At 45.2% G+C, this 12,998-nt stretch overlaps 1 protein-coding gene across 1 annotated transcript in view; it reads right to left on the bottom strand.

Moving 5' to 3' along the window:
- Positions 1-1,057: 1,057 nt before the first annotated feature.
- The window catches only part of Ttc3 (tetratricopeptide repeat domain 3), a 129,978-nt gene continuing 118,037 nt past the window's right edge, over positions 1,058-12,998 (bottom strand). Inside the window, exons 40-46 of the mRNA XM_042687181.1 lie at positions 11,104-11,194; positions 10,043-10,144; positions 6,379-7,175; positions 5,691-5,817; positions 5,390-5,506; positions 1,829-1,921; positions 1,058-1,146 (exon numbers count right to left, since the gene is read on the bottom strand). Coding sequence (XP_042543115.1) covers positions 1,075-1,146; positions 1,829-1,921; positions 5,390-5,506; positions 5,691-5,817; positions 6,379-7,175; positions 10,043-10,144; positions 11,104-11,194 — 1,399 coding nt within the window. The 3' untranslated portion in view covers positions 1,058-1,074. The remainder of the gene's footprint in view (positions 1,147-1,828; positions 1,922-5,389; positions 5,507-5,690; positions 5,818-6,378; positions 7,176-10,042; positions 10,145-11,103; positions 11,195-12,998) is intronic.

The raw sequence follows: 12,998 nt of genomic DNA, 5'->3' as shown, positions 1-12,998 counted from the left end.
AAAGAACGATGGTGCCGGGTCTGCACAGTGTCTGTGTGCTCACAGGAGACACCCACACCTGCTGTCACAGAGACAACCACGTGTGGCAGACAAGGCAGCACACTATTCCAAGAACAAATTCAGATGCGGGGCTGGAAAGATATTCACACACAGCCTTGATCCCAGGGGCAAAAAATGGCTGATACTGAAAAAAGTGTTTTATAGATGAGTTTCAAAAATCAGATTAATTTTTAAAAAGATGAAAAATAAGCACTTTAAAAAAATCTGAGGGGGACGGAATAAAGTAATGCCATGGAAAGCCAAAGCAAAACAGATCTTAATCTTTTGGTCTTTATCAGCCAATATTCTGTAATACCTACAAATTATAAAAAATGTGATTCACTTTTAGCTCATTTTTAAACACAGGACCTATGAGGAACATGGAGGCCTAGCTTTAGAAATAGTGGATCTCGTAGGAGTTATAAAGGTCAGTATCTGGGCTGGGAAGGTGGCTCAGTGGTAGAGCGCTTGCCTTGCATGCATGAGGCCCTGGGTTCGATTCCCCAGCACCACATACACAAAAAGAAAAAAAGCCGGAAGTGGTGCTGTGGCTCAAGTGGTAGAGTGCTAGCCTTGAGCTGAAGAGCTGAGGGACAGCACCCAGGCCCAGAGTTCAGGCCCCACGACTGGACCCAAAAAAATAAAATAAAATAAAGGTCAGTATCTTTTCTTATGGCACTTTCTAGGTTTCTCAAACCCTTGTTATCTGACCAGGTAAAACATTCTTATAATCCAAACACTGCTACAACACTTCTGAAGAGAAGTCATCTGTCTCACAGAGCTGTGCATTAACTGTGACAACACAAGACTGCGGTGACAGATCCTGAGTCACTATCTGACTATCATCGGAGAGGGGAAATTATTCCATGTCAACGGCATTACACGTTTCCATTAGTAGCTTTGTGACACACACAGCACAGGAGACTTGACGTTTTTGTCAGCACACAGGAAGCGGTGCTCTAGCGAGGGCGAGGACGGAGCATCGGTAGGTGGTGCCTGGCGTCGCGGGCCAGGGGTCCAGGGATGCGGTGTGGACTAATCTTCTTTCAGGTCGCCACTGCCACAGGTGGGACACGCACTCTGCCCCTTATGCCACTGCTTAAAACACTGAAAAGGAGGCGACAGAGTCAGTCAGCGCCTTCAGAACCTCTGCCCAGCTGTCCTTTGCCACTGCGCATTGGAAGGCAGGGTCATGTCATCTCTAAGCCTAGCAGAGGCTGGAGCTGTCCAACTTTTAGGGACATTGATGTGTGTTCAGATCGGGGATGAATGAAGCTTTGGGAAAAATCTCACTCCAGAATCAGATACACGATTATCTCTGGCTGGTTCCTGGCCTCTCCAAGTTGCCTTACCCACGGGCTGCCTCCCGGCAGCCACAGCGCTCCACCCCTTGCCCGCCCTCCCCGAAATCACAGCGAAAGAAAAGTTGCCATTTCCATGACCCTCGACCCCAGCACCCAGTTCCCAGCCATCCTTCTGCATGGCCTTGGCTCTCTCACTCTCACGCCCCTCCAGCCCCAGTTCAGTTCTGTTGGCTCCCGGCTGCGTGTGATGTGACGCGGGTTGCGGGGGAGAGCACACCTGAACAAGGCAGACTGTGAACAAGCACCCTGTGAACTTTCTCACACACAGCCGCCCTCCTTGACCCCTACCTGCAGGACAGGTATGTGGAGGTTAGCAAAGACAGTGGATTTGGAAACCTAAGTACTGATGCTAGAAAAGCCATTTTTGTTTTTCAAATGTGTGGCAGTCCCAAGGCATGGAACACGATGCCACCGGGGAAACTCACCCCCTTGTGAACCTTGTGCCCACACTTGAGTGTGCGCAGAGCTCTTGATTTGAACTCGTCGTGGCACAGCGCGCAGGGATTCTCGTCGGGTGCCTGCGGAATCAAGCACACGTGAACAATGTAGAGTAGCAGCTGTGCTCTTTTTACACTCTGAGCCCTTCATGATTCATACCACGAAGGCGCTCAGTGCTTTCCCACCCAGGGTGGCAAATTACAGCCGTTAAGAAGCTTATTTTTTCAGTACTTTCTGAGAAAACATTAAAATACCAAGAACTGTACACTCTTGGAGTTCTGATTTTCCGAAAGCAGCATTGTTTTTCATTTAATGTGGACGCCCAGGCAGAGCACTGGAAGCCTGCTCTACAGGTGCCTGTGTGGCGCCTGCTCATTATCTACCAGGGATCTAAAGTATCCACGCTGGCGGCCCACGCCTGTCATCCTAGCTGCTCAGGAGGCTGAGATCTGAGGGTTGCAGTTCAAAGCCAGTCCGGACAGTAAAGTCCGTGAAATTCTTTTTTTTTGGGGTCTGGTCGTGGGGCCTGAACTCTGGGCCTGGGCGCTGTCCCTCAGCTCTTCAGCTCAAGGCTAGCGCTCTACCACTTGAGCCACAGCGCCACTTCCGGCTTTTTTTCTTTTTTGCTTATGGGGTGCTGAGGAATCGAACCCAGGGCCTCATGCATGCAAGGCAAGCACTCTACCACTGAGCCACCTTCCCAGCCCATGTCCGTGAAATTCTTATCTCCAATGAACCACCAGAAAACGAGAAGTAGCACTGTGGCTCAAGTGGTAGAGAGCTTGCCTTGAGCTGAAGAGCTCAGGGACAGCGTCCAGGCCAAGAGTTCAAGCACCATGATGGGAAAAAAAAAGGGGCAAGTAATAAGATGGTATTTACTATATAATTCAGTTTTTCGTGTGCTGGTTTTAGGGCTTGAACTCAGGGCCTGGGAGCTGTCCCTGAGGTTTTCTTGCTCAAGGCTAGCACTCTATTGCTTGAGCCACAGCTCTAGTACTGAGTTTCTATTGACTACTTGGAGATAAGAGTACCATGGACTTTCCTGCCTACAATCCTCAGATCTCAGTCTCCTGAGTACCATGATTACAGGCATCAGTCATAGGTGTCTGGCTGACATAATTCAATTATATAAAAATAAAGGGAATTAATGTTTACAAAGAGCCGAGGAAAGAATCTGGTAAGACACAGAAAATAGTAAAAATTATTTCTTGTTAAGGAAGACTATTTTCTACTAGTTTCTAAAATTTTCTATGAACATAGTTACTTCTGAAATGAACACAAAACAAACTGAGCCTGTATGTGGCCAGGAGTCTATGGGGTGCTGCACAGAAGTGAAAAGATTTCCAGCCTCTGTGTCTCAGTGTACTGAGCACAGTGTAATGAGTGCCATCTAGGCCATGAGGTCCAGAATTCTGCCTGCAGCTCACACCACTTACCCCAGAAGTCACCAGCAACTTCTCTAATTCACTGCTCAACTCTGAGCATCCTGGAGACGAGAAGTGAGTCTTGTTTACCCGGACCTTTACAGCAGATGAGGAACATAGGTCCCAGAAAGTCGCACGTTTGAACAATGACAAATGCAAGCGGCAGGAGTGGATTCAGATCAAGGGTAAGAGCTATAGCCAGGGCCCAGAGGCCAGGCTGTCCCTTTCTTCCTCATGGCACAGATGGGGCTCAGATTGGGCATAAGCAGTAGTACGAGGGTTCAAGCCGCTGATGGTGTCCATGTGTGACTCAAGGATCAGGAAGAAACGGAGGCCACAGCCCTGAGGAAGTACAGGTTAAGGCCTTTCCAAGCACCTCTGCAAAGCTCAAGTTAAGCTAGAAAAACCTACAGTTAGCTTGACTGTTTCCAAGTGTGGAAAAATGGGTATAGTGACTCAGAAAAGAACAACACACACACAAAAATGAAATATCCCGAAGTGTATGAAAAGTATTCAGTTTTGACAAAATTCACACGAACAAGTCAAAGAGTTTAGAAAATATCAAAGTTATAATGCCGATTAGTGGCTACATTTTAGGGTGTTGATTTTGAGATGGAGATCTCCACATACGCCAAGGCTGGCCTTGAACTCATGAGCCTCCTACTTCAGCCTCCCCAGTGGCTGGGATCACAAATGTATGACACCACACCTAGCTTTAGGACTTTCAAATGCCTTTTTACCATTTGGACTTTGTATTGTGAATATGTTACTTCTGTAATGTAAAAATACTGAACAAATTGCTCTCAATTAAAAAAAAAAAACTACCTATGATTATCAAGCCCCAATTGAATACTTTTTTTCCTCATAAAATGTGATAAAGTTTAAATGAATCATCTTTTTTACCTTAAACTACTTCAACATTAACTGTGAAGCAGGGAATCACTTTCCTTCAACTGACACATGGTCTACCTAGTGGTAAGGACAGCAATACATCAGCACACAAATGCAAATATCCCAGAATCCCGCTGAGCCAGAAGGTCACAGAGCATGGGATCCAATTCCTGGGAAATGCCCTAGGATGGGAGGAAACATTCTAGAAGCTCAGACTACATAATATGGAAAATCTCCAAAGACTAGTAGAAAACAAAATTGTACAGGAGGAATAACAAAGAGGCCCAGTGCAAGCTCAGGTTTGCAAGCTGGCACTGTGCCAGGTCGAGCTGCTGACTCCCCGGGGGAGACTGTCACAGGGTCTGCAGCTCCTTGAATGTTATCCACACTCGGTACCACAGCTGCAAAAATGTGCTCCCCACCAGAGTCCAATAGCACTGAGGCAACACAGGTGGCGTGCGACCCCACTGCGTCTCCTGTCCGGGCCATTGTGGCGGGCGGCAGGATGATGAGCTTTGTGTTGAAGTCAGCATGAGGCTCTGGGCTATGCTAGTCTTCAGTGAATGTTATGAACTCCAGACCATTTTCTGTATTGATTTCCTTAATTTTTTATGTTTAGTGTGGGTTTTAAGGCTTGAACTCAGAATCTTGTGCTCTTGCTTAGTTTGTGCACAAGGCTTGAGCCACAGCTCTACTTCTGGCTTTTTGGTAGTTAATTGGAGATAAAGAGTCTCACAGATTTTCCTGCCCTGCTGGCTCTGAGCCATGAGCCTCAGATCTGAGCCTTCTGAGCAAATAGAATTACAATGTGAGCCTATTGCACCCAGTCTTAATTTCTTACTATAAAACAGGACCGTGAGATGGCCTTTTCAATTTAGGTTACAGGTATAATAGCCCCAGTTGCAAATAATAATGTCCTCCTTTTTCCTACTATTGAAAATACTACACTTGACACAAGATTCTGTCCATCTGCAGCAGATCAAGGGCGAGAGGGGGAAGGCCGAGCGCACTGAGGGCCGCGCTCCTGCTCGGGGGTCTCCCCCTTGTCCCAGCACACTTGTCTCAGCCAGCCAGTACTCTACTGGTGTCTTCAAATACAGTGTAATTTAGTTTCTAATTTTAGGACCAAATAAATTAGCTCAAAAAGTAAAAAGGAAAGAGGTATAATTCATTATTAAAATTTTTGTTTTCTCCTTATTCTTCATTAGAAAGCAAAACCAGCTATATACTCACTGGGCTATCTACTGCCTTTTGGCCCTTGGCTTTGGACGAGGATGGCCCCTGGGGAGTCCGGGTCACAGAAGCAGCGGAGCTGACCTCCGATGTCCTCAGGTCCTTTCTTGGATTTGGCTGCAGAAATAAGGTGAATGGGGAAGGGGATGGAGGGACAAGGGAAAAGCAAAGCCAGTTACCTTAAGGTTCAACTACCTTCTGTCTTTATTGAATTTCTCCATGGAACTTCCTCTGCTCCCCAATTCTCACACTTTACAAATAAGAATGAAGCTGAACATTTTACTGTGCCCAAATGAAATACCTTTTTCTTTTTCTGTTCATCTAGAATATGTTCTCTCACTTTCTGAATAATTTCATCAGCTTTCAATTCGGAGAATAAGTTCTTGTTTTTGCTTCGAACTTTTTTGATAAATCCAACAAGTTCAATGCTACAAGGAAAAGATGAGGAAAATAAATGATAAACAACGAAAAGGTTTTGTTGTTGTTTTACTGCTAAGTAGCTGGCACCAGTGGCTCATGCCTGTAATCTTAGATATTCAGGAAGCCAAGATCTGAGGATTTTGGTTCAAAGCCAGCTCAGGCAGTAGTCTGTGAGACTCTTATCTCCAATTAATCGCTAAGAAGCTGGAAAGTGAAACTGGGGCTCAAGTATAGTGCAAAAAAGCTCAGGCGACAGTGCCTAGGCCCTGAGTTCAAGCACCAGGACCAGTACACCTATACCAAAACCACCTTTATTGGGGGTCTGGTGGTATAGCTGAATGCTAGTGCCCTTGCCTAACATGCATAAGGCTCTGAGTTCACTCCTCACCCCACAAAAAAGAAGAAAAAAAAAATGCTCACTCATTTCTGCTTACAGAAAGAAACATCTATCTTGCTGAGCTAAGCAGTTGTACAGTTCTCTTCCTGACAGGGCTGGCCATGATTTTATCGGAACAGATAACCTCAGTTCAGTGAAGTGCTTAACAGGCACTAATACTGTACACTCATACCTGCTATACCATGGGAAGAGCAGAGACAAGTTTGCCATGACAATGTTGAATGTTCCTTTGAGAAACTGGCTTGAGTGAACAGCAGGTGTTGGAGGAGCAGGCAGTCTCTGCTCTACCTCGGGGCTTTGTTCTGCAGGTCCTGGAGGAGGAGCAGGCAGTCTCTGGTCTACCTCCGGGCTTTGTTCTGCAGGTCCTGGAGGAGGAGCAGGCAGGCTCTGGTCTACCTCGGGGCTTTGTTCGGCAAGTCCTGGAGGAGGAGCAGGCAGGCTCTGGTCTACCTCGGGGCTTTGTTCGGCAGGTCCTGGAGGAGGAGCAGGCAGGCTCTGGTCTACCTCTGGAGGAGGAGCAGGCAGGCTCTGGTCTACCTCAGGGCTTTGTTTGGCAGGTCCTGGAGGAGGAGCAGGCAGTCTCTGGTCTGCCTCGGGGCTTTGTTCGGCAGGTCCTGGAGGAGGAGCAGGCAGTCTCTGGTCTACCTCAGGGCTTTGTTCTGCAGGTCCTGGAGGAGGAGCAGGCAGTCTCTGGTCCACTGCGGGGCTTTGTTCTGCAGGTCCTGGAGGAGCAGGCTGATTCTGCTCTGCTTCCGGGTTTTGTTCCGCTAGAGCTGCTTGGCCAGCCTTCTCAGGCTCTGTCTGCTCGCAGGACAGTGACCCCCCTGACAGAGCCAAAGGAATTTCATCTGCACAGCAACTGGCAGGAAACAGCCCCAAATCCTCTATAATGTCCATCTTGCTGCCTGCAGAAGTCAGGAGCTCTGGATCTTCATGGTCTTCAGACTCAGAAAGTGACTTCAGATGAAGCTGTGTGGAACATATGACAGTAGCTGGATCATTTTGTGATTGCTGTTATTATTAATTGAAAGGAGAAATACTCAAGGACTATACTGAAGGGCACATCAAATTTGAATATGGAAAATTCTTTTGTTGTTGGTACTAGGGTTTGAACTCAAGACCTCATACTTGATCAGCTTGCTTACCTGGTACTCAACATTTGAACCATGCTTCCAGCCCAGTTTTTTGCTGGTTCAGAGATGGGAGTCTTGAATACTTTTCTGCTTAGGCTGACTTCAAACGCCAATCTCTAGACTTCAGCCTTTTAAGTAGCTAGGATTACAGGTGAGAGCCACCAGCACCTGGTGATATTTTTGTTTTAAAAGAATTACTGACTACAACATTATTAGAACAAAGGGAGATTGGTGGCTTTTAAGTAATTCTCACTATTTTCCCTGTGAAACTAGAAAAACTGCCTCAATGAGAAGGTTTTGCCTACCACGTGCCCAACATCACACTCCACCTAATCTTACCTCTTCCCTTTGCAGCTAAAACCCACAGCAGACTCAACTCATCAAAACACTAGCATGTGCCATAGAACACCCAGCAGTGCTGCTCCCGCCAGTTAGGTAGACTTAGCTCTCCCTATGGCTTTTTTTTTTTTTTTTTTTGGTACTGGTCCTGGGGCTTGAACTCAGGACCTGCCTGTTTGTCCTTTGGCTCAAGAACAGTGGTCAACCCTTGAGCTATAGCTCCACTTCCAGCTTTCTGGTAATTAATTGGAGACAAGAGTCTCACAGAGGGCTGGGAAGGTGGCTCAGTGGTAGAGCGCTTGCCTTGCATGCATGAGGCCCTGGGTTCGATTCCTCAGCACCACATAAGCAAAAAAGAAAAAAAAAAAAAAGAGTCTCACAGACTTTCTTGCCTGGGCTAGCTTTGAATTGTAACCCCCAGATCTCAGATCTCAGCCTCCTGTGTAGCTGGATTATAGGTATGAACCACTGACGTCCCACGTTCTCCTCCGTCTATGCCCTCACAGTGGATATTGCTGACGCTACCTGAGGCTCTTATCTCCAGTGCATGCTACCTTCAGGCTACTTCTAATTGTCTCAGGCCACACAAACTGTGCTTGTTGCTGAGTAATGAGCACTTTCAGATTCCAGTCTAGACTACTATCCTGAGATCCCCATCTGCACAAAATCTAAATTTCAATGTACTTTGCCCTTGGGGCCCACCTTGGACTTCTCTCCTGACCACGTGGTACAGCCCAGCCTAGTAACACAAGTTGTTCCAGAGTTCTAATACCATTACCCTCACAGCCACTTCACAACCCATACTCCACTGATGGCTCATCCCCAGGCAAGTGGATTCACTCCAGGTTTTCTCTACACTGCCATCTGGCTCATCTTCATAAAGTACCTGACCCTAGACCAACTTGCTAGCTGGGGACTCCTAGGGAATTGCTCAGACTGTGTAACACAGCATAGAGACAAGGCTTCTTTGGTCCAGGCACTTGTGTCTTGTATTGTACAGTCAGATGCTCTCCCCACAGTCCCTTCACCAAGCTCTGCATCCACTCTTAGGGCCCAGTTCTTTTCTTTTCTTTTCTTTTTTTTTTTTTGGTCAGCCATGGGGCTTTAATTTTGGGTCTGGGTGTTGTCCCTCAGCCTTCAGCTCAAAGCGAACGCTCTACCACTTGAGCCACAGCACCACTTCTGGTTTCCTGGTGGTTTTTATTGGAGATAAGAGTCTCACGGATTTTCCTGCCCAGGATGGCTTTGAACCGCAATCCTCAGATCTCACCCTCCTGAGTCACTGGTGCCCGGCAGGGCCCACTGCTTGTTCACCACTGAGTCAATGAGTGAGCGAATGAGAGGCAAATGAGACACAAAGTGGATGGCTTTTAGGGGCACAATGAGATTTTCCAGGATTTGAAAATAAAAGTTCTTTTGAGCAATTACAAAATTTCATTAAGCCAAAATGACAAATTATTGGTAACAGTGCTCGAAGATTCAAAGTTGTAAAGACTTGGGAGAAGCTGTAAATGAGAGGTGATCTTCAATTCTAAATAAAACCCTGCTTCTTACTCAGGTCAATGAAAGTGCTTATGCTTTTCACCCGTAAGATGTTGAAGATCACTGAGAAGGAGCTGAGGAGGGGATCTCGAGTAGGAGACCCAACAGCGCAGAGCACAGCAGGGCTGCGCAGGGGCAGCTGAGAGGGAAGCCCTGGCGGGCTCTATGGGGACAGTAGACTGCATTGCAGGCACATGACTGGCCCAGTCAAGGGTCTTGCAATAGCAAATAGGTAGAAATCAGGTTTTTCCTTCCTCTGCTTGTAGACACTATTTCATGTCATGTCAAAGCATTCTAAAACTCACCTTTAATTGACCTTTTAACAGTCTTTACATTCTTATAAGAATGTCTGATCATCTTTGATTCATGTTATATCTCAAAAATTAACATTAAAATGCATTATGCTAGCCCATCAAAGCCCTGCATATCTGAGGTATAGCCATACTTATTCTGTATTTGATGAGGAAACACCTGCAGGTATGCAGGAATGAGAACCATGGGTGCAAATAGTAAGGAGGGTCTGATTCAACTGCGGGCACTTCTATGCCTTGATTCAGATGTGAGAATGCAAGTACCACACACGTGTGTGGTAGCACCTGGGTAATAAAGGCAGATGAGGTACATGAAAGTGGAACATGCCCAGCTGCCGACTGATGTTCCGTCAGTAATGAAAGCATATGGACAGTAATGACACCAATAATGAAAGCATGAGGACAGTCACAATGCCATCCCATCCCAGAACAACACTCCAACAAGCTATATGGACCAGTTAAGAGTGCTTCATTTTCCCCTCCCTATCAAAATAAGATGCAACAGACTTACTGTACTATAAGCAGGAAATGAAAGCTCAGAAATCTGTACTTTAGAAAGGTCACTGAGCAGAGAACCATTTTTAATTGCTTCAATTTGCTCTTCAAACTCAGCCTGTGGGTAGAAGGGAAAATGTGAAGTTTTTCTAAATTCCTAAGGAAAATCATTTTTTTCCTTAGTGTACACCACTATGATCAAGAATTTTCTAAGAAACACAACTGACACAAAATGTATTAGAGTAAGGCAATTTCTCTCTCTCTCTCCCTTTCCCTCTCCCAACCTCTCCCCCCTACCTCTCTTTCTCTTTTGGTGCTGATCCGGGGGCTTGAACTCAGGACTTTGGTGCTGTCCCTAAGCTCCTTTGCTCAAGGCTAGCATCCCACCACTCAAGCCACAGTTCCACTTTTGGTGTTTTGGTGGTTAATTGAAGATAAAAGAGTCTCATGAAGCTCTTTTCTGCTTGGGCTGGCTTTGAACTGCAATTCTCAGATCTCAGATCTCAACCTTCTGGGCAGCTAGGATTACAGGCATGAGCTACCTGTGCGCTACTTAACACAATTACTTCTCTTTCTTCTTCTGTTTTCTTTGGGGGGGGGGGGGGGGAAGTAGAGCTTGAACTCTGGACCTGGGCGCTGTCCCTGAGCACTTCAGCTCAAGGCAAGTGCTCTACCACTTGAGCTACAGTATCACTTCTGGTTTTCTAGTGGTTAATTGGAAATGAGTCTCATGGACTTCCCTGCCAGGGCTGGCTTTGAACCGAGATCCTCAGATCTCAGCCTCCTGAGTAGCTAGAATTAAAGGCATGAGCCACTGGCGCCCGGCCAACACAATTATTTCTTAAAAGTTCACAGTAAGATCTCACTAATTAGAATGCTGTAAAAATTTATCATATATAACAACTATATCAATCAAGGACAGAGTTGATTATTAACCTCATAAAAAACTCAGAATGTCAACAAAAATATATTATTGCTACCAATAGTTAAAAAACAGTTTAAACATGACACTACCATTCTGAGAATTATAACCATCCTACAGATTTTGACAGAATAATGAAAAGTTTTACAGCTTACCTTTGCTTTCTTAATTTCTTCTGTAACGTTAGAAAGAAATGATTCCCATGAATGTATATCGGACTCGATGTCAAGACATCCTGCAGAATCACTGGAAAAGTTAAAAAGATGCCACTGCTTAAACACTACAGAAAATGACAAAATGAAAGCCTGCATTTAGCCAGGCTTCAGTAGCTCATGCCTGAAACCCTAGCTACTCAGGAGGTTGATCTGAGGATCAAGTTTCAAAGCCAGCCTGGGCAGGAAAGTCTGTGAGTCTTATCTCCAATTAACCACCAGAAAACCAGAAGTGGTGCTGTGGCTCAATGTGGTAGAGTGCTAGCTAGCCTTGAACACAAAGAGGCTCAGGGACAGTGCTCAGGCCCTGAGTTCAAGCCCCACAAGACTGACAAAAAAAAAAAAAGTAAAATAAATAAATCTGGAACATGCAAAACAATCCAATAACACCTAACCGCCCAGTTGGCTGTGTAAAAGGAAAGGCTGGGACCACACAGAATAAGGTAAGTGTGGACCTTAGCATTCATGGATCTGGCTCGACTGCAAGGGACAACACATGCCTGAGAAGATCAGAAATACCGGCAGTCTGTATTGTGTCAGCTTGCCTAACACATCCTAAAGAACAAACAGAATGTTTGTTTTTCTTTCTTTTTTTCTGTCATGGGTCCTGAACTCAGGGCCTGGGTGCTGTACTGAACTTTTCTGCTCAAGGCTAGTGCTCTAACACTGAGCCACAGCTCAACTTATGGTTTTCTGGTGGTTAACTGGAGATAAGAGTCTCATGGCCTTTGCTGCCCAGGCTGGCTTCAAATTATAATCCTCAGATCTCAGCCTCCTGATGAGCTAGGATTATAGGCGTGAGCTACCAGTGCCCAGCCAGAATGTTTCTTTACTTGTGTTTTGGTGAAACAGGCAGTATTAGCATAACATTCCCCAAAAAGAAACACTAGTGAAAGGCTTAGTGGAGGAGTCTATAGTACTGGATAAAATGGTATATAAGGTAAGCTGTGATCCACAACCAATAATAAACTATTTAACAGAGGCTTTTCAACTACTTGATCTATATGTCAGTTGAACTAGTCCTATAGTTTGAATCAGCATATCCACTTACCTGTAAGGATATCTGTTAAAAAAAAATTAAGTCTTGAAAATGAAAGAGGAAAAAAATACACACTACATCTTTTTCTATAATGCACACAATCAACCAGAACCTTCCTGGTTCAATTCTAAGAGTCTGAAATCTGAATGAAAAAAAAAATCAAGAACTAAGAAAATGAAAACCCTGGAATTAAAAACATAAGACCAATGTGCATAACAGGACGAAAAGCATCAGATCAAAAGAATCTCCTGCATGGAAATCCATGGCAAGAGCTGGGGATGTAGCTAATTCTTGCCTTAAAATTTGTGATGCATTGTGTTCAATTCCCAGTACCTCAAAAATCAATAAAATCTGCTGGGTGCTGGTGGCTCACCCCTGTAATCCTAGTTACTCAGGAGGCTGAGATCTGAGGATCACGGTTCAAAGCCAGCCCAAGCAGAAAAGGCCATGAGACTCTTATCTCCAATAAACACTAGAAAACTGGAAGTGGCGCTGTGGCTCAAGCGGTAGAGCACTTGCCTTGAGCTAAAGAGTGCAGGGACAGCTCCCAAACCCAGAGTTCAAGCCCCACAACTGACCAAAAAAAAAAAAAAAAAAAATCGATAAAATTTACATGGAGAAATGCAATATGCCATGCTGACAAATTTGTATGCTGGAATACCAATCAACCTTTCAAATTCAGGTCAGAAAACTATAATGATCAATATGAGAAGAAATTCTATCTAGTGGAAAAAATATGTAAACTTTTATCATTAATGAACTTTTCCGGTAAGATTAACTATATATTTATATAGAATTG

Source organism: Dipodomys spectabilis, unplaced genomic scaffold, assembly GCF_019054845.1.
Source record: "Dipodomys spectabilis isolate Male_0828 unplaced genomic scaffold, ASM1905484v1 ptg000107l, whole genome shotgun sequence".
NCBI lineage: Eukaryota > Metazoa > Chordata > Mammalia > Rodentia > Heteromyidae > Dipodomys > Dipodomys spectabilis.
The sequence above is the reverse complement of the archived record's forward strand: the minus strand, read 5'-3'. Positions and strand labels throughout refer to the sequence as shown.